Source organism: Odocoileus virginianus, chromosome X, assembly GCF_023699985.2.
Source record: "Odocoileus virginianus isolate 20LAN1187 ecotype Illinois chromosome X, Ovbor_1.2, whole genome shotgun sequence".
NCBI lineage: Eukaryota > Metazoa > Chordata > Mammalia > Artiodactyla > Cervidae > Odocoileus > Odocoileus virginianus.
In genome coordinates, this window is record NC_069708.1 from 19,282,760 (window position 1) to 19,302,231 (window position 19,472).

The following is a 19,472-nucleotide window of genomic DNA, read 5'->3' on the forward strand; positions in this document are numbered from 1 at the left end:
ACACCAAGGAAGGCCAACAGCTGGAACACCAGGCCAGTGTTCTTCCCCCATTAGCATCCTGTTAATGGGTAACACAGAGGAAGCAGAAACTGCTAAGGATCCCCTTCTCAAGGACCCCTTCTTTTAAGGGCCAGGTTCTTCGTGGTATAATGTCAAAAGGGCCAAGGCCTTAGCAGCCTTATCAAGCTGCCTGCTTCCCACCCTTGGCACATCTTAGTTCCCAAACACCTTGCAAAAAGCAAGATTTGCAGTTAGTAACTCTAGCCCTTGAGAGGGTAGGGAGCCCAGATTCTTACATTAACAGCTGCAGACAATCATGAGACAACACGCAGGGGTGTTCACACTTCCCTAAATGAGAGAAAAGAGGCAAAGGAAGCAGAGAGGAGTGGGGAGGGGAGAAAGAGGGTGGGAAGAGAGCTATAAAAAGAAAGGATAAAAAAAGAAGAGGCAAGTAAAAGAAAGCAAGCAGAAAAGAGAGGTAAGAAAGGTAAAATTTCACAGCAATATAGAGTTGAAAAGGTCTTCAAAGCCATCAAGGCCAAAAGGGAAGTGATTTGTGCAAAGTCACAATGGGTAGAAGGTGGGAGGCAGGAGGTGGGGATTGTTATAAAAACAAGAAAAAAATCTCAAAATTAGAAGGGCAAAGATTAAAGAAAGCCCAAGTCCTGGGTAGGAGACCAAAACATGGAGGAAAAATGTGAGGAGCCACAAGAAGGGGAATGAGAAGGAGAAAAGGGGCTGGTGAGGGGGAAGCCAGGGGCAAGTAGCCAAGGAGAAAGGAGAGGAGAGTGAAAGCTGACACTCACCCTCACAAAGCTGGCAGGAAACCATCCCTCCTCATCGTCGATCTGGCCCCACCACCAATCCTTGTTGGAAGCATCCAAGACTTTGATGACGTCGCCAGCCTTAAATGCCAACTCCCGGTTGGCCATGGTGACGTGATCCCATACTGCCTCAGCACTAACGATGGAATCTCCAGTGATCAGCTTAGGAGACAAAATAAGAATGTGTTCAGTCCACACATCTAGCTACCTTACTTCTCCCGCTCCCCGAAGGTCTACTACTTATGGAAAAACTCACATATTGGTGGTGAAGGGTGGGGGTGATGGAGATAACACTGGGAGAGCAAGCTCTACTGGACCACAAGACAATACTATCAACTCTCCATTAGCCAGTGGGTAGAATGACCCAGAATGTGTACATGGACTATGCATGACTCAAACTTTTATCCCTACTCATGAGCTCCTCCCCTAGAGAAGAAAAAGTTCCAGCCCATCTGTCCTTGATGCTTCAAGGCAGCTCTGGATCTGGAACGAGTGGAGAGTCTGAAACCAATGGCTAAAATGAGGCTCGAGCATATTTGCTGTAAATTCTCTGTTCTCCCCATTTCCTCTTCTTCCTTTCAACTGTCCAATTGAGAGTTGGTGATACATTATTTAACTCTACTGTACCTCACCCTCATGAGTTACAGACCATGGCATTCCTCACATATAATGGACCCCAGTCCTGCAGCCTCCTGTTCTCAACCACACATGATGCTATCCAGAGAATTCATGTGTTCATAGGTATGAAAGAATCTGGCATTCTGTGATGCCTTGCTCCCAGGAAACTCGACCTTGTCACAGATTCACTCAGTGATTTATACAATGACCCTGTGAGATATATAGGGAATCTAGGTTGACTTCTGCATTTGCTAGATGTCAAAACTGAGCCACAAGGAGATTAAAGGGTAAGCTCAGATCACTCAGCAAGGTAGGGGCTATGTACCTTAGTCATTAGACTTTATGGCCAGCAGGACTTGGCTCCACATAGTAGCAGGCAGACATCTATGCCACTTCCACATAAACACACACACACATGTTCATGACACTTGTCTAGGCACAGTGATGAGGATGGGTATGGGGGAATAGGCTGTTTCTCTCTGGCTACCATCTTGACCACTGTATTATTTGTTCTCCTTTCTCCCACAACTGGTTCCAGCCTGTATAGGTCACCAATCTTCTTGGCATTTGGGGGAACAATTTCAAGAATAGAGAACATATGGCTCATCAGGCAAAGGACTTAAACATCCCCTTCCCAAAACTGAATTGCTGAACATGTCATCTAGAAGTCATCTTTTCCATCAGTCTACTCTGATGAAGGACACCAAGATAATTATTGGCTCCACAAGATCAAAGTCAAAATAATTCAGACAACAGAGACAGAATATGGATCATGCATCCTCTCATACAGGTCTGCCTTCCAACATACCAGCCAGAGAATAACCCTATGGTCATGATATTAATGCATAACACATGACACACATAGGAAAAAATATACACACTGATCTTTTGACTTAGTTAAGACATTCTGTTGGTTAGCTTATGCCTAAGGAATCCTTCATTGGGTTATAGCCATTGTTCCTCTGATAGAAGGCATAGAAGGAGCTCCTCAGCTTGGATGCAAAAGAGATTTCAAACAGGACCTTTTATAATACCACCTTTCGAGTACCTCATGAATTACTGTTTACAAAGTGTTTCACATCTACTGCATCACTTGATCCTTATGAATGAGCTGGGTCTCACTATTACTCATATTTTAAAGATGAGGAAACTGAGTCTCAGAGTGGTGAACTGGTCCTTTGGCCAATCACACATGTAATAAATTATAGAGCTCAGTCTTTTGACTGCATATACACTAATATCTGTCATGCATACTACCAATGTTTACTAATTAGCTATAATTAACTCACAGAACTCCATTCACACCATAAACCAGATGGTTCCTATTCTTTAAGAACCCCAAAGAAGGAGATTTGGACAGCCACTTTCAGTCACTGGTACCCCTTCTAAATGGAGTTTCATTTAAACTTGCTTTTTTACAATTACACTAAAAGTCAATTTCTTCTTGTTCTGGCCGCAGTGGAGGAAAAGAATTGCTGGTCACTGGCCTCAATAAGTATTTACAGAGAAGTCTCCCCTCTCCTGCCAAAAATGGGTCCCAACAGGGTGTTACTAGAGCTTAACAAGTACCTACAGCCCAACTCAGAGCACCACAAGGGTTTAAAGTTTTATCACTGACTGTTTATCAAGGGTCAAAAGAGTATCTTGGCATCAATTACCAACACTCAGCTCAAGACTCTAACTGTGATGTTGTTTGAATTCCCCTAGGCCCAGGTCTACTTGATTCTGCTACCTGTATGTTTTTCACAGTGCAGTCTTCTTTTTAGGGAGTCCATTCTTGGCTTTCCCCAGCAGCAGTTGGCTCATTCTTGTCCCCATTTAGTCTAGTTGGCCTGCCTGGGCCCTCAGGTCATAAAGTCCAGCTATACCCTGGACAAAACCAATCCCTAGATAGGACCCTGTGGCCATAAACCAACTGGAAAGCCTGTTGTCAGGGCCTACTTGGAGTCAATGACAAAACTGGATAGCACTTCAAAGATCATCACCCTTAATACTTCATTTTATAGATTAGGTATAATATAGCAGTAGTGACTTGCCTAAGGTCACTAGATTGCCAACCTCCTTCCCATTTTCCCATCATAACACCATGGATAGAGAAGGTAGAGAAAGGATACCTGGATTTAAGGCCTTGCTAAAGAAGGAATGGCAAAGATGATAATATTAGCTAATACAGAGCACTAACTATATGTTAGACACTATTATAAGCACTTTATACACATCAACTCATTTAATCCTCACAGCAGCCCTCTTGTTATTCTTATCCTACAGATGAGGAAACTGAAGCTCAGAGAAATTAAATAATTTGCTCAAATCCATATAGCCAATAAGCATTGAAGCCATAATTCAAATGCAGGCACAGTCTGATTTTTATAGCATCTTTTTCCTCTTACAAACTATACTGCCTCTGAGTCTCACTTTCTTCATCTGGTAAGTGAAGATAATTCTACACTTCCACATGATTCATGAGCTGCAAGACAGTGAACCAAGAATTGACAAATGTGTGTGTAGACAATGAGAAGAGGGCAATCTAGAAGGGGATGTAGCTATATAGGGCTCCTGTGTTCTCTAGTCACAAATGCAAGCAGGAATAAGGGGATGTTCCTCCCTTATTCTCTGAGATGTTTTAAAAGTAAGCTAAATGTGGGCTGGAAATTGGTTTCAAATCTCCCGTTTGTATTTAGAATTGACTTTTAACTTGCTACAATTTTTCATAAATACGACTTTTCTCTGCTTATCCATTTTTCACTCAACACTATACCAACAGTGAATGCCCTTCAAGCAGTATGCCAAAGTGTTAAAGGCAAGCAAACCTAGCTTTAGTTCTGGGCTCTGCTACTTTAGAAAGTATATGTGACAAAGGGAGGTGAGGAATATAAGAGAGGCCACATAAGTAATCCAAAATGGGACTGTCAGCATGTAATTAAGGATACCAAGAGTACATGATCACAAAAGCCATAGACAAAACTTTCAAGCTATACAACCTTTAGTTTAGTTTCTTCATATGCAAAATGGGGATAATAATACCTGCCTTGCAGGCAGAACTGTAGAGAAAGTGAACTGAGTGCTAGATGTATAATGTCTAGTACTGTGCCTGGTATACTCTGGCCTAGTGCAACACTTCAGAGGAAGGAAGGATGTGGTGCACTGAAGTAGGCCTTAAGGAATAGGTAGGATTGTAACGGATAGAGAAGGAAACAGAAAAGGCATGTGAGGCAGACTAAAGTCTCAAAGGTAAAGAGTATGGGGAATTTGATGGTAAACACGTAGTGAAGTTTGGAAAGGGCTGGGAAGATTGAGATGGAAAGACAGCTAGAAATGTGGACTGGAGTCTTGTTTGAAGGCTTTAAATCTCATTTTAGGAAAAGGAGATCAAAGTTGATTTTGTAGAGGGAGTTCAATACTAAGTATGATCATTAAAGCTTAAGGATAAGTAATGAGGAAATGTTGGCTTGGGAGTGGCATAAAACATGATGTTTTCTCTAATGTGCTGAATGCTGGTGGCCAGTAGGACATGCAAGTAGATTTGAAGTTCAAGGGAGAGCAAGGGAGATAGTTATAAAGGTTTGAGAGCCAATGATCCAGAAGAAATTATGGAAACCAAGGAAGTTTGCCCTGGAAGAAAGTGCTAAGAAAGAAGACCAGAAACCTAGGAAAACAGCAATAATAGGAGGTGAAGAAGAGAAGAGGAGCCAGAGAAACAAATGAAAATGGAGTTTTCAGCACATAGTTAGGATACCCAGGGGTGCAATCTCACAAAAACCAAGGACAAGTGTTTTGAGCAGCAGGAACTGATCAAATTATCAAATAAAACAGAGCTACCTATAAGAGAAAGAAAAATCAAGAAAAGTCTATTTGGGAGTGGCTGTATCAAGGCTTAAATTCTTCATTTCTTGTTTATAACTGGTGTATGCCCCCCACCAAAATCCCTAATTTCCCAATGGTCACAACTTCTTCATCTTGCAATCCCATCATCCCCAAAAGCCAGGAGATAGTACTGGGTTACTCCAGCAAGGTGTCCAAATAGCACTTAGCCTTGGGACACTGTTGATGTGACTTCTAATAAAATGCTTCCCAATCCTCAGGGCATTTCAAGTACAGGACCAAATATAAGTTGGTTCTTGCTCAGATTTTCCATCGAGTGGGACACATGGTGTTCTGCATTCCCAAACCAAAGACACTTTTGGACATGAATAAAAAGATGAAGAGGGAGAAGAGTCATAATTCTTAAAGGAATAATAGCCAATTCCTTTTTAATCTAGATTTCCCAGCAATTCTAATTTCAAATATTCTACTCCATTGTCCTACAAATAATCTGTTATCAGATCCATGTGTTCTGACTTTTTAACCTGAAAATATGATCATTATACACTGTAGGCATTGGGAGTTTGATCTCTCAGGCTTGTTTCTGATCAACAATGAGGCATATACCTATAGCTAACTTGGAGTGGCCAGTGGGCCCCTTTAGGAGGAAGGAAAGAAGGCAAGGAAGAGGGAGGAAGAAAGAAAAACAGAGAGGAAGAGAAGCACTTGATGATAACATGTGCCAGGCATTGGGTAAAGGGATTTCTTTTGTGATCTTAGTCTCTATAGCTCTCCACTGTAAGCATTAATATACTCATTTTTACTGAATACAACCTGTGAGGTTACCAAGTGGCCCACAGTCACCCAGTTAGTAGGTGGTTGAGCAGATATGAATGTCTAGTTGACCTTATTGTATAGCTTTGCTTTTGTGAATCCCCAACACTATCTATCAAGAAGGCAAGGTGAGAGGGCTCCCAGCTGGTTTCTCTCTCCAGGGAGACCAGTCCACCCTGTGAATGATCTAAATCAGTAGTTCTCAATCCCCTGGAAGGCTTGTTAAAATACAGATTGCCAGGTCTCATGAGTCTCTTATTCAGTACATCTGAAGTAAGGCTTGAGAGCTTGTATTTCAAACAAGTTCCCAGGGGATGTCTGCTGGTTCAGGGACCACATTTGGTGAACCACAGCCCTAGAAGGTCTTTCTAGTCTAGGCTTTACCCCTGCCTTTCTTGATGCCTCATTCTCCTAAGGATCCCTATGGCACCCCCTCCTTGCTTGGTTACAAGGTACTGCTCAGTGGTTGGTATGTCTGAGAATGAGTATTTTGGGTCACGTAGGGAGCATTCCCAATACTAGGCCTTGCAAACACAGAAATAAAACCCTCACCCAGTTTTCTTGAGCTGCACCTCTTGTCTTCCTCTTCACATTCTTAACCTCTATCTGAACAGTACCACCCCCAAAATAGTTATTTAATTAGCCTGGGTGGCTGCCAGAAATACTATAGTCATAATGGCAAGGAGCAGCAGAGGGAAGGATTAAAAAAACTGTTGTTCAGAACAGTGTATGTCCAATTGCCATGAAAAGTAGCTGAGCCTGTCTTTCATTCTGAGAAGCTTCACAAGGGGATAAGAAGTGGCCTGAAGGATTTTGCCTTTCTTTAAGTTTTTTTCAGTTGATACTTACCCCCATTCTCTCAAAAGATCCCCTCCCTCAACAGCTAGGCATGGACAAAAGAAAATCCCTTCTTTTGTTCCATTTGTCTGGTTGGTGTTAGTTGCTCAGTCATGTCCAACTCTTCATGACCCTATGGGCTGTAACCCTCTGGGCTCCTCTATCCATGGGATTCTCTAGTCAAGAATACTGAAGTGGGTAGCCATTCCCTTCTCTAGGGGATCTTCCTGACCCAGGGATTGAACCTGGGTCTCCTGCATTGCTGGAAGATTCTTTATTATCTGAACCACTAGGGAAGCCCTTGTTTCCTTTATGCACATCTAAAATAGGCTGGTATTTTATTCTCTTCTGAATAAACCAGAGATCTTTTTCATATAGCCTTGTAAACAGACTGTTATCTTGCCCAAAGTGTTCAAGGACAAGACTCTTACCCATTTCTGGGTTACAAAGGTATAACCCAGATTGTTTCAACAATAGTGGGGAGGTATCAAAAGACTGGCTATTAGACGAAGCTCTACCAGTAAGTCACTGAATCATCTTGGATGGGCCCCTTTACCTGTCTCAGTTTCTTTATCTGTCATGTTACAGACTTGAATCAAATAGCCCTTTCTAGTTCTGGCTTTCTATTAAGGGTAACCCTTGAGCTTTGCAAAGGTCAGGAATTTCATTATTATAGATTATTTCTTCTCACTGATCTTTGCACTTGATAGTAAGTAAGTAAGCGTTAGCCACTCAGTCGTGCCGACTCTTTGCGACCCCCAAGGACTGCAGCCCACCAGGCTACTCTGTCCATGAGATTTTCTAGGCAAGGATACTGGAGTGGATTGCCATTTCCTTCTCCAGGGGATCCTCCCAACCCAGGGATCGAACCCGGGTCTCCTGTGCTGCAGGTAGATTCTTTACCGACTGAGCTACAAGGGAAGTTTTCACTTGATAGGATTCTTTTATTGCTCTCTACTCAAGAAAATGAGAACTTGGCACTGGCTAGTCCCTTCCTGAATATAACTCACTCAGGCATTGTTAGTGACACATTAAAGCACAGGCCAGTCAGATTGACTGGGAAAATTGAGGAATGGGTTTTCCACTTTAGCCCTTGACTGCTCTATTCAAAAGTCAGTGGTGGGCCATGGGGCAGTGGCGAGGGGCAGTGGGGCAGGGGGGGTGGCTCGGGCGGACTTTCTTGGTGGTCCAGTGGTTAAGAATCTGCCTTCCAATGCAGGGAACTTGGGTTCAATCCTTGGTGGGGGAACAAGAGAAACCCACACACCACAAATAGAGAAGACCTTGCACCACACCTAGAGAAAGCTCACACACCACAATGAGGACCCAGTGCAGCCAAAAATAAATTTTAAAAATTGTCTGTGTCAGGGAAAGCTTCCCTGGTGGCTCAGTGGTAAAGAATTTGCATGCCAATGCAGCAGCATGGGTTTGATCCCTGATCTGGGAAGATCCCACATGCCCTGGGACAACTAAGCCTGTGCTCCACAACACACAGTACTGAGCCTGTGCTCTAGAGCCCATGAACCACAACTATTGAGCCCACATGCCACAGCTACTGAAGCCCATGTGCCCGGAGCTCGTGCTCTGCAACAAATCCACTGCAATGAGAAGTCTGCACACTGCAACTAGAGAGTAGCCCTAGCTTGCCACAACTAAAGGCCCATGAGCAGCAACAAAGACTCACCAGAGCCAAAAATAAATAAAAGTCAGTAAGGACCTTTGCTCTTTGTTCTGGCCACATAGCTCCTCAGACAAATCATCTTTCTCATGACATCAGCTCTTACTACCTCCAGTCCCATATTTCCAACTACCTGTTTCACATTTCCCTGGGGGCCTGCTACTGCATCCACTAAAACATATGTAAAACTCATAACATTAAGGCCCCATTCCCCTGCATCCTTATTTTTCTCATTTCTGATAAACTTTCTGGGCCTGCTGATTTTTTCTTTTACATATAGATATGACGCTTTATTTTCTTTTTCAATGCCTTATCTTAGGCCTGGGCCTTATCACCTCAAGTTGCCTCCTAACTGGCTTTCCTACAGCTCACAGGTCTCTCTCCTCCTTAATAATGCACTTCTTAAAACTTCTTTGTTGGTGCCACTATCCATGCTCAAGAAGCCTCAAAAACTCCCTACTGTTAATCTCTCAAAGCTCTCCTTAATCTAGCCCCATCTATGGATCCAATCCTTGTCTTGAACCAACAGGGACCTTCCACTCTGGTAACACAGAGTCTCTTTCAGGCAGATGACTCCTACCTCTGTGCCTGATGCAGCCATTCCCTTGTCCATGGTTAAGTGTAGGGACATGGGATATGCTTCCTCTTCCTTGCCATATGATCTTGGCCCACCTGCTCCTTAATCTTGTCCCTGACGACTCCACCCTATATCTTCTCTCCTTTGCCTCTTTCACTAATTTCTACCTAGGATAAGAAGAAGATATTAAATAACATAGAGTTATTCAAGTTGTTAATCAGGGTGTTATTCTCCAAACAGATTGTATACTTGTGAACAGTAAATCTAAAATATCTGCTTAATCTATAATGAACAACATTGTTTTTAGCACTCAAGTTCTGTGCCCAGAGCCCTAAAACCAGGTAAGCTCTGAGGAAGATCACAGCAAAAGAGTTAGCATCTCTGTCAGGTTGCAGAATATTCTGCAAAAGAAATTGTTGCCAAGGAAATTGTTTGCATAATATGTACCAGATGACCTATAGGCCAATCCATCGCTGATAGGATTTATGGCCAGGTGGCTTATGAGGTGGGCTGGCTTTTGCTGAAGATCTTCGCAGATGCTCAATGGTCATCAGGGGAAGAAGAAATGTCAGGTAAGAAAAAAACCTGATTTTTTTTAAAACATAAGGATTGCTATTTGTTTTCTATATGATTTAATACTTCACACCTATCTAGTTTCAGCTTTAATCTGGATGCTGCAATCACTCATAACCAGATAATTTCATTTCTGAGCAGAATAATTAATACATTCAAGTGATGGTGGCTCTAAATGTATTGAAAGGAAGTATACAAATATTTCCACTTTTCATGATATGATTATATTTTTCCTAGTTTGGGCATGTGATTTGTGAGTCATTAGGTATTGGCTTCCTTCAATATCCCACTGTTAACATAATTTTTCACTTTAACAAAATGAAGGTTGGCTTTAGCCACACCTGGCAGACATGAACCCGAGCCCAGCTGGCTTGATTTGAAAGGAGAGGCTAGATGCAGGTCAGCTCAGCAAGAACAAGACAGACCACCTGATCCAGAGGCCAATGTGTCAAAAGCCAATTCACACCTGTCAGTTCCTAAAAGCTTGGTAAATCCAGATAAGCATCTTGAGATATGAAGCCATCCAGGACATTTTCTCAATTATTACAGACTAATAACAAAGGATAACACTTCTTTCTAGACCTCTTCTAAAAGAAGCTACGAAGCGATCTCAGCTATAACAGTGACCAAATATATGAAGTAAGGGAAGTTCCTTGTTTGGTTTACACCTTAGCAATGGACTTTTCTAGTATGACACTTCAGCCATTAGCTCAACCTAATGGGCCCAAGAGTTTCTGAAGCGAGACCCAGCTGCTGCCCCAAAGCTTATGATGTCAAGAGTTTGGTCTTGTTGAAGGAATAGGTCCTTTAGAGAAAATGCAGCCAACAGGGCCAAGGAATGCAAAGATCAGAGAGAAGACCACCAATCGTGATACCATTGGCTGCAGAGGTCTCCCTCACCAGAGTAGCTCCCAACCTGATAGGCATCAGCTTGCACCTTCAAAGCATCTTGGAAATAAGTTACTGTCAAGTTGTTTGGGAATTTTTTTTGGCATCATCCAAATGCCTCTGATTCTTCATACCAGTTTCTCAATTGTCATTCCCAGACTCTTTGCTCAGAATCACCCCAGCATTTTTAACAAGTGGCCCAAGCAATTCTAAATCATATATCACACTGAGACCAAGTGTCTTTTAAACTTTCTAGAGCCTGAGTTTGAAGTACAAGAATTTCTTCTAACTGCAATGGTTTCCGCAAAAACCAGAATCTCTGAAATTCTGGCTCTTGGCTTCTCCTTCTTGTGTCAGTTTTCAGGCAGGATAAGGAATTATAGTAGTTTGTCTAGGTGGATTTTCCCAGGCTGCCTCAGAAACTATCTGCACCTGCACTCCTACTCCAACTCCCTCCTAGACCTTCAACATTGAAGCCCCTAATGGAAAATTTTTGCAGCATCTCTCTACACTACAATCTAGAAGTAATTTCCTAGAGCTATGTTCAATCTACCCAAGTCAGCTCCCAATACTCTAAGAGAAAAATTATCAGTAAAAAAAAAAAATGACTCAGCAATGCTCTTTCCACGAGTTGAGTCAGAAGCATGTCATCCCAAGCTGGAGGTCACTCTGACCCCTACCTATCTTTTGAGTCAGACTGGGATCTATCTCCAAAATATTCCTGCCCTGATTATCTTGTCCTTCTTGGACTTGCTGTGGCTACTAAGTTCCAGCTACCCATGTGGGTTGCTTGGTTCCTACATACCTTGAAAGATGGCCAGGGTAAGCCTAGGGGATAGGCAGGAGATTCAAAAAGCCCCAAATGCTTGAAGTGACTTAGACCCATCACCCTACACCTGGGTTCTTGAATTCCTTTACATAGTTCCACTGAGACAAGACTTGGGAGCTTTAACTTTTTCTGGACTGTGACTTGAAGGCCAGCCTTGGAATTCCTCCAAGGGATGGGGGTGGGGCTCCTCTAGGTTTACAGAAGGGTTAGGAGGAGGGGGCTAGAACTTCATGAAGAATTTGTCCTCGGTGTCTCCCACATGTATAATTCTATACTCATCAACACCACAGCCAGAGGGTGGGTGGGCAAGGCAGCGAGAAGAAGGGAAAGTCATTTTTTATCCATTTGACAGATGTCGTGTTAAAATCTTGTAGGGGAAAGAGGACTGTAGGTGGGGGGGAGGAGCAGAGGAGGAGATAGGTTGGAACTAATAGTTCTAATGTATTCTTAAATGTGGCCATCTGGTCTAAGGTAATGATAACAGGAACAGCATTTAGTAAGGTATACTGTGACCTGCTTCTATACCTGGAGAAGAGACAGAAAAAATAAATATATTTCAACCAACTTAAACCACCTTGAAGTCTACTGAGCATGCCCACCCAGGACACAGGCTTGCAAAGTCTCTAGCCTTGGCAGGCATTTACAAAGAGAATGTAATTGTCTCCTGGGGAGTACTTATAGCCCAAGAGGGAAATCTGCATTTAAACAGTCCATCAGAAAGTGAAAGATGGTTTCCAGTGGCTTATTGATTTCCCTCTTCTCTTTTACTCCCTGCAAGAGAAAAGACAGTGGCCAAGGCATTTAGCAGTGTTTCTGGCCCTTGTCAGTAGTTTCCCATTCAGGGATGGGTCATTTTTCTCCTGACAAAGTCTAGCACTGTCCTGGGTTTCCAGCAGACATGATAAACGATTAATGAGCAGGAATGGTCAGTGAGCATTCACTAGATCAGGCTCCCGAGGACTCAAACTGGCTGAGCTGTCTCCCCTTCAGACTGTGTCTTTTAAGACTACAGACAGAGGGATGTAACATCTAAACCTAGGCTAACAATGAAGACACAAGAGAAGCACAATCAGACCCACCCTCAGGGCCCAGGAAGGATAGATTGCAGAATGGATGCAAACATCCCATCTGTGTTTGCAGGAAAAGTGATTGTGCTTGTAACAAAAGATCTTCAAGTAGGTCAGTTAGGCTTATGTAAGAGATCCTCTGCCTGTCTGGGCTAGGTAGAGGAGGTAGGAGTGGAGAAGAGAAGGGACCCAGGAAAGCTGACTGAGGGACAAAACATCCAGCAAGATGCTAGGGCTTGAACCTACTCTTCTTGACTCTGTCTCAGGCTCAAAAGCCTGAAAGAGTGACTTATTATACTCAGAGAAGGCTAGGATTGGAGACTCCCAAAAGCTAGCACATCTAGTTCAGTCTAACATTTTACAGATAAGAAAACTGAGGTTCTAGTAAAAAGAAGTTGGCTAACATGTCAAATTAGTCAGCCTCAGAGCCAAGATTAGAAAACCAAGCCTACAATAGTTTAAAAGGACAGTTGTCAATTGTTTTGGTTAAAAATTTCTCCCCTGAAATTATCAAAACATTGTTAATCAGCTATACCCCAATACAAAATTAAACGTTCAAGATTTTGTTTAAAAAAAATCAATTGGTTAAAAAAAAATCCATCCCAGTATCTACCTACTACTAATGTAGTATGTGTTTTATAAAAAATCTACACAAAAAAGTAGAAATGATGAGATTAACAATTTAATATATAAAGAACTTGCAACATTTTCTTCCTAAGTTTTATTTTCAAGATCAGTTTTAGACATTTTCTGATGCTCCTTCCTCCCTCTGCCCTACAGATGTCACCCCTTGAATACTACAACTATCACCTGTTTCACCCTCCTCTCAGGGCCCCAAACAAATCCTCCCTGGAAATGAAGGCTAAGTAGAGTTACTTTCGGTATCTCATTCACCACTAAATGTTTTTGCTAAGGGATCTGAAATTCAAATTTATACTAAAATGAAAATGCTAGTGAAAAAACAGTGGGAAGTGAAAAATGGGCTGCAGGCTTGACTTGGTTACTGAGTATTGAACTTAAGCAAATTGAACTTAAGCAAATATAAATCCCTGAGCTAGCTGGACCAGTTTATCTCAAACGGAAAGTTAAGTTGTCTTTGACAGATGCTGCTGTCAAGAGACAGAGGGGAGTTGAAGGAGACATGGAAACAAGGAAGTCAGAAGTGGGATGGAGTGGGATAAAAAAGGTCAGAAGACAAAACTTGACTATTTCAGATTTTTGCCATGGGCTACCTTTACCCAGAATAGAACTTTAGTACAAAGATGGCCTTTAGGTTCCGCTGCCAGAAGAATGAGCACTGCTTTTTCCACCCAGTTTAAGCTACTGGGTTCAAGCCACCTAAAGTAGTTTCAAGAAAAGAGAAAGCGGCTCACCTACCATGAGCTTAACACATTATAGTTTCTAAATTCCTTTCATATTCATTACACATTCATGAGCTTACTAGATCCTGCCAGCAATTCTGGGGAGTAAGAAGAGCAGGGGTGAGACCTCATTTTTAAAATGAAGAAGCAGGCTTGGAGAAAGTAAGTCCCTCAGGTATCCCAGAAGCATGAGCAAAAAGAGAACCCAAATCTTCTGACTCACAGTCCAGAATTTTTCTAATCATAAAAAATGGTTAACATTTACTGAGTACTTAGTATGTGTCAGGGCTTCCCTGGTAGCTCAGACAGTAAAGCATCTGCCTACAATGTGGGAGACCTGGGTTCGATCCCTGGGTTGGAAAGATCCCCTGGAGAAGGAAATAGCAACCCAATCCAGAATTAATGCCTGGAAAATCCCATGGACCGAGGAGCCTGGGGGGGCTGGTGGGGGGGCGCTACAGTCCATGGGGTCACAAAGGGTCGGCAATGACTGAGCTACTTCACTTTCACTTTAGTATGTGTCAGAGACAAATCCAAGTTTTTACATATACTAACTTACTTGATCCCCATTTTAAAAATGAGAAAAACATGGCTCAGAAAGTTGAAGTGATTGCTGAAGGTCACACAGGGTCAGAACCAAAAGCCAGGTGGTCTTACTCTAGAACCAGTGCTCTTAACCTCTGCTCTCCACAGCATATCCTCATGCTCCTACAGGAACACAGAACCTCCAAAGCATAGCAAGATATAGAACAGGGTGTATGTTACCATAAACAGAGAAAAATATATTCATATTCGTTTTATATATCCATATAACATTTCTCTGGAAGGATTCACTGATGGCCTCTGCAGAGGAAGCCAAGTGACTGGAGGGCAGGGCTAGAGTGAGACTTTTCACTGTGTACCTTTTGGACCATGTGACTGTATTTCCTTTTCAAAAATAAAGTAATTTTTCAATGAGTCTTCTATAGTCAAGAGAGCTGAAGAAACTATGTGGCTGCTTCTTGGCAGAGCTCTGGCAACTGACCCTTCCCTATCCACCTCTCTGGGTGCTCAAACTTTAAGAACAGAAGGTGTCTCTCTCCTTTTTTATTCCAGTTTCCTAACCCCTGATATTGCTTGTCCAATCCCCTAGAAAGGTCAGCATTATAGTCATTGCATAGGTTTCACTGGCACAAGTGAAAACAGCAACAGTTTGAGTTAGGCTCTCATAGCCAATCTGTGAGTTATAGGAAAACAACGTTATTAGTGGCAGAACAGATGACAAAAGACACAAAAGCCCTTCTTCCCCAGAGCCTAGCACCTAAGGCCTGAGCTCCATAGATTCTTCCATTTCCTTCCTCTCACCACTCTTGTCTCAGTGTGCCTACCCACCCTTCTCCTGGGCTGAGAAAGGAAAAATACACAAGCTAGAAAGGCTCTAGGAAATTTGGCCTAGCTTGTAGGTCTGTGGTGTACAAAGAAAACTACACAAAGAGAGAAAAAGTCAGCCTAGTTGTATTTTAATGTTCACATCAAGGCCGGTAAGAGTCAGCCCAAATGGTCTCAGGTAACTCTCTCAGCTATGGTTTCTGGATCTCTACTATCTCAACTCTCAAGAGTTGGCAAAATAGCCCACAGAATAAGGCCCTTAAATATTATTTCTTCAGATACCTTCATCCAACCCCTTAGGCAGGTCAGTCACACAGGGCTTCTGTATTCAGGAAGCTGTGAGGAGGTAGGAGTAGCTAAGGTAGACCGAGTGCCTTCAGGGATTCTCCTGAAGTGAATTAAATGGGCAGCACAATTCCCTCTCACAACAGCTTAGCATCTTCTACAACGCTTCACTGCTTCTAATATGCAGGAGACGAGTAGGACGTGAGCTGCTGTGGAAGGGATGACAGGTCAGTGCCTCTCATGGGCAAGCAGGGCACTTCTGGATTAGGCTATGCCCCAGAGAGCCCTGTCCCTTGCTGTGTGTCAGAGACAAACCTAAATTTTTAACATTAAGTTGCCACCAGCAGCTTCCTTTTAGTACTGGACTTCAAGGGGTGATAGCTTGGGGCCATAGAAAGAACATTGAATAGAGTCTGAAGGCATGGCTTCTGGACCAGAATCCACCATTACCTAATCCTGTACCCTCAGACTCAGTATTCTCATCTGCAAAATGAAGACAATACTATTTTATAACAGGGTAGGGGGAAGAAATTGAGAAATAAGGTGAAGACAAACTCTTAGATTACCTCCAAAATACCTGTAATTACAACTTGGATAGACTCATAACAATTAACAATAGTAAAACATGGTCAACATTTTAAAAGGCACTTTCACATATTTTGTCACCATGAATTCTTGCACCCCACAATCCTGAAATTTAACAGAAAAGCCCATTTTACAGACCAGAAAAGAGACTCAGAAGGAATTTGCCCATAATTTTTGGGATGAGGAGAAATCTGAACTTGTGCTAATAGTCTAGTTCCTGACTCACCCCCTTCAAAAAGGCAGGTGGAAATGGCCCTGAGCACAAAACTCAGAATAAGGCACATTCTCAGGGTCAATACTGGAAATAAAGGCTACATCCTCTGGCATGTGGCAGGTACAGGCTATCTGAGCTTGCCTTTTCTAGTTTAGGAAGAAAATTGTTTCTGATGCTCCCCACTTTCCCTACCTAGAGTTTCTAAGAAGCCAAAGCTATAAGACCACATAAATGTTGCAAACCTGTATTCTGGGAAAGGACTGACCTGGTACTGAAAAGCATCTGTATGAGTGAGGGTGATCCCAGCATGACTGTCCAAGCTAACCCCATGAGGTTGCCTCTCTTTGGTCTTTCCTTCTACTGCTACTCTGTAAGTTAGACTCAGTAGTTGGCAGGTATTGAGATCAACTTAGGAATAGGGGAGATACAGCTTTATGGGTGAAGAACAAGTACATCTGCAAAGCATTTTCTCAACCGAGTCTATCTGAGCTTTGCCAGAGTATGAGGGGCAATATTGGTGATTTTACATAGAGACGAAATAAGACTCAGAGAGAGGAAGGGAACCTGACTGAGACACACCCCAAGTGGCAGAATAGCAACTGAAATGTGTGTGTGTTTGAAATTTTACTGTATTCTTTCTTTAGGTAAGGAACAATATAAAAGAATATTAGAATATTTTTTTGATCTTCAAAATCTTCTACCCTAAATGTAAAATCATAGTAAGAAATTTGTGTTTCTTGATTTCAAGTCCAAAGCTCAAAAACAGACATGAGGCTGTCACATTCAACAGTAATCCCCTGGGGCTCTGAGGCTGCTGCTAAAGGACAGACCTGGCACACTGGCCACCTGTCTCACTACTCCCCACCCTTTACCCAGACACAGTCTAGGGCCCCTCCTTCTAGCTCCAGCCTTTGGTACTAAGGGCCAGAAAGGCCTCTCCAGGACACCCCGACCTGGTTTCCAGCTTGAGAAACTCTAAAAATAGCAGGTCCTCATTAGTGGGGCCAGATGGTCCAAGCTGCTGTGCCTAGGGGCAGGGCTGTGGTCATTAAGGATGTGACTGTTCTCTCCATCCACCACTGACCCAGGGGAGGCTGAACCTCTGCCCCCCTTTATGCATCCTATGTACTTCCTCTCACAATCTCCCACTCACACTTTAGATATACTTACTCTGGTCCAAGTTGTTACTTTATTCCCAAGAAAAACAAACTTTAATATCAGTTACTTTAGGTTTTCTAGGATATTACTTCACAATTATACCATTCCCTAATGGTCTGTAAGTAGATTAGGAAATAGAGGAGCAGGCTCAAACTTTCTGCATTGATAAATGTCAATTTATCTTCTCCATCTGCCTGTTAACATCTCAGGGCTCAGTTTTAAGTTTTGTTTGAATGATGGAGCCTGCTATAACACATGCCACCTTGAGTATCCATTTTATTCCTGAGCTTACTGCTCCTTGAAGTCTGATTTCAGGGATAAAGGGGCAGAGCAAACTGATAGAAGCCCCACCAGATGGGGCCAGCGCCCTCTTGTGCCTCCTTGAAAGACTGGGACAGCTGACTAGTCTTAGGGATACAATGTGTTCATCAGAATGTGTCCCATAAGGATGTGTGGGGCCTGTGTGTGTGTCCCATAGATGGGTTCAAATGTATCTCAAGGTGGAGGGGTTGTTTGCTCAAGTCCTTACGAGTGTGTGCCCAGGGATAGGAGTATATCTGAGTATGCATCTCAGTATACTCTACACATATGTGAATGTGCAGTTATGTTTTATATGCATCCATGTGTGCCCAAATTTGCATAAGCATGCCTCAAGTGTGTATGTGTGTACTCTGCCTGTGCCAAGCATGTGCAGGTATGAGTGTGCCCCATGGCAAACTGAATGTGTGTGTGCTCCAAGTGTGTCAATGAGAAAGTATATCCCACATGTGTGTCCCATGTGTATCCTAAATATACTCCACATATGTCTGAGTGTGTGCATCACATGTGACCTATAATGTGTGAATATGGGCAGAGGCCATTGATAGACAGCAAGACTGAACTAATTTTCCTCCTGTTAAATTTGTTTCTATCAGCTTTCCTCTAAGACACCTGGGTTAATCTGCTCCCAAGAAGGTTGGAGGACATTGACTCAAATTTCATCTGTCACTTTCTGAATATGTTGTTGACTCAAATTTCATCTATCACTTTCTGAATATGTTGTTCATAGGTGCTTTTTGCAAGAGGCTTAGCCACCACTCCATTTATCCAAGAGGCCTCAAATAGAAAGACAAAGATCAAGGACCAACTCTAAGACTTTGGGTGAGTCCTTACCTCTCCCAAGACAGCAGTTTCCTTAGCAGTACTGTGAGGGAGTGGGCTTATGGATTGTTCCTCATTCTTATACAGTGACTTTCTCAGTTTAAGCATTATGGACTAACTGATCTCTCCTACCACCACTACCACAACAAAAATAAAGTGCACATATATGTGCATATGGATTAGCACCTACATATGCCTCATTCTAGCTAGGCTCCCTTTAGCCCTGAACAGGCTATTGGTTGCTTCCCTACATTTGTCATTCCACACTCATTTTTCCAGTGTCTTGAGTCACTTGGAGTAAAGAGGATAAAGTCCTAAATGCATACAATGTTCACTAAAGCTCAGGCAAAATGAGATGTGGTTTATCCAAAGCATTCCTTCCCCATCTCTTGGGATGATTGTGGGAATTAGTGATGGTACGAAGCCATCTTTTAGGCTCAAGGTACAACCAGATAAATCTACAAAGAGAAAACCTCCAAACAGGGCATGAAGGGTCACAGGATGTAAGGCCACCCTTCTGAATTTGGCAAGGCCTCTCATGCATCCATGGATGATATATGGGTGGACTTATAGGTCAGATAACTGTATCTGAGCTGCCAGTTAGTAGTCCAATGCCAACCTAGTCAGAGTTACATGGTGACATCTGCCTAGTTTTCTCTGCTATCTTGACTAACTTTTATAACAAGACAAGGATAAAAGCAAAGTGCAGAAGGCATGTTTACAATGAACTCCTTGCTCAAGGCCATTTGGTATGGGTGGGTTGATAACATCTAACTATATATGCAATGCTCTTAAGAACACAGCACTGCTTTTAAGAGGAAACACTAATAGTTTC

The 19,472-nt window shown here is 42.6% G+C and overlaps 1 protein-coding gene across 8 annotated transcripts in view; it reads right to left on the reverse strand.

Annotated features, from left to right (window-relative positions):
• Positions 1 to 19,472, reverse strand: part of ARHGEF9 (Cdc42 guanine nucleotide exchange factor 9) — a 396,118-nt gene that overhangs the window by 214,568 nt on the left and 162,078 nt on the right. For 5 of the 8 annotated variants that reach the window (XM_070461884.1, XM_070461883.1, XM_070461885.1 and 2 more), the window contains one exon: positions 807 to 986. The exons of the other annotated variants lie outside the window; for them this stretch is intronic. In XM_070461884.1, coding sequence (XP_070317985.1) covers positions 807 to 986 — 180 coding nt within the window. The remainder of the gene's footprint in view (positions 1 to 806; positions 987 to 19,472) is intronic. 8 annotated transcript variants of the gene reach the window in all.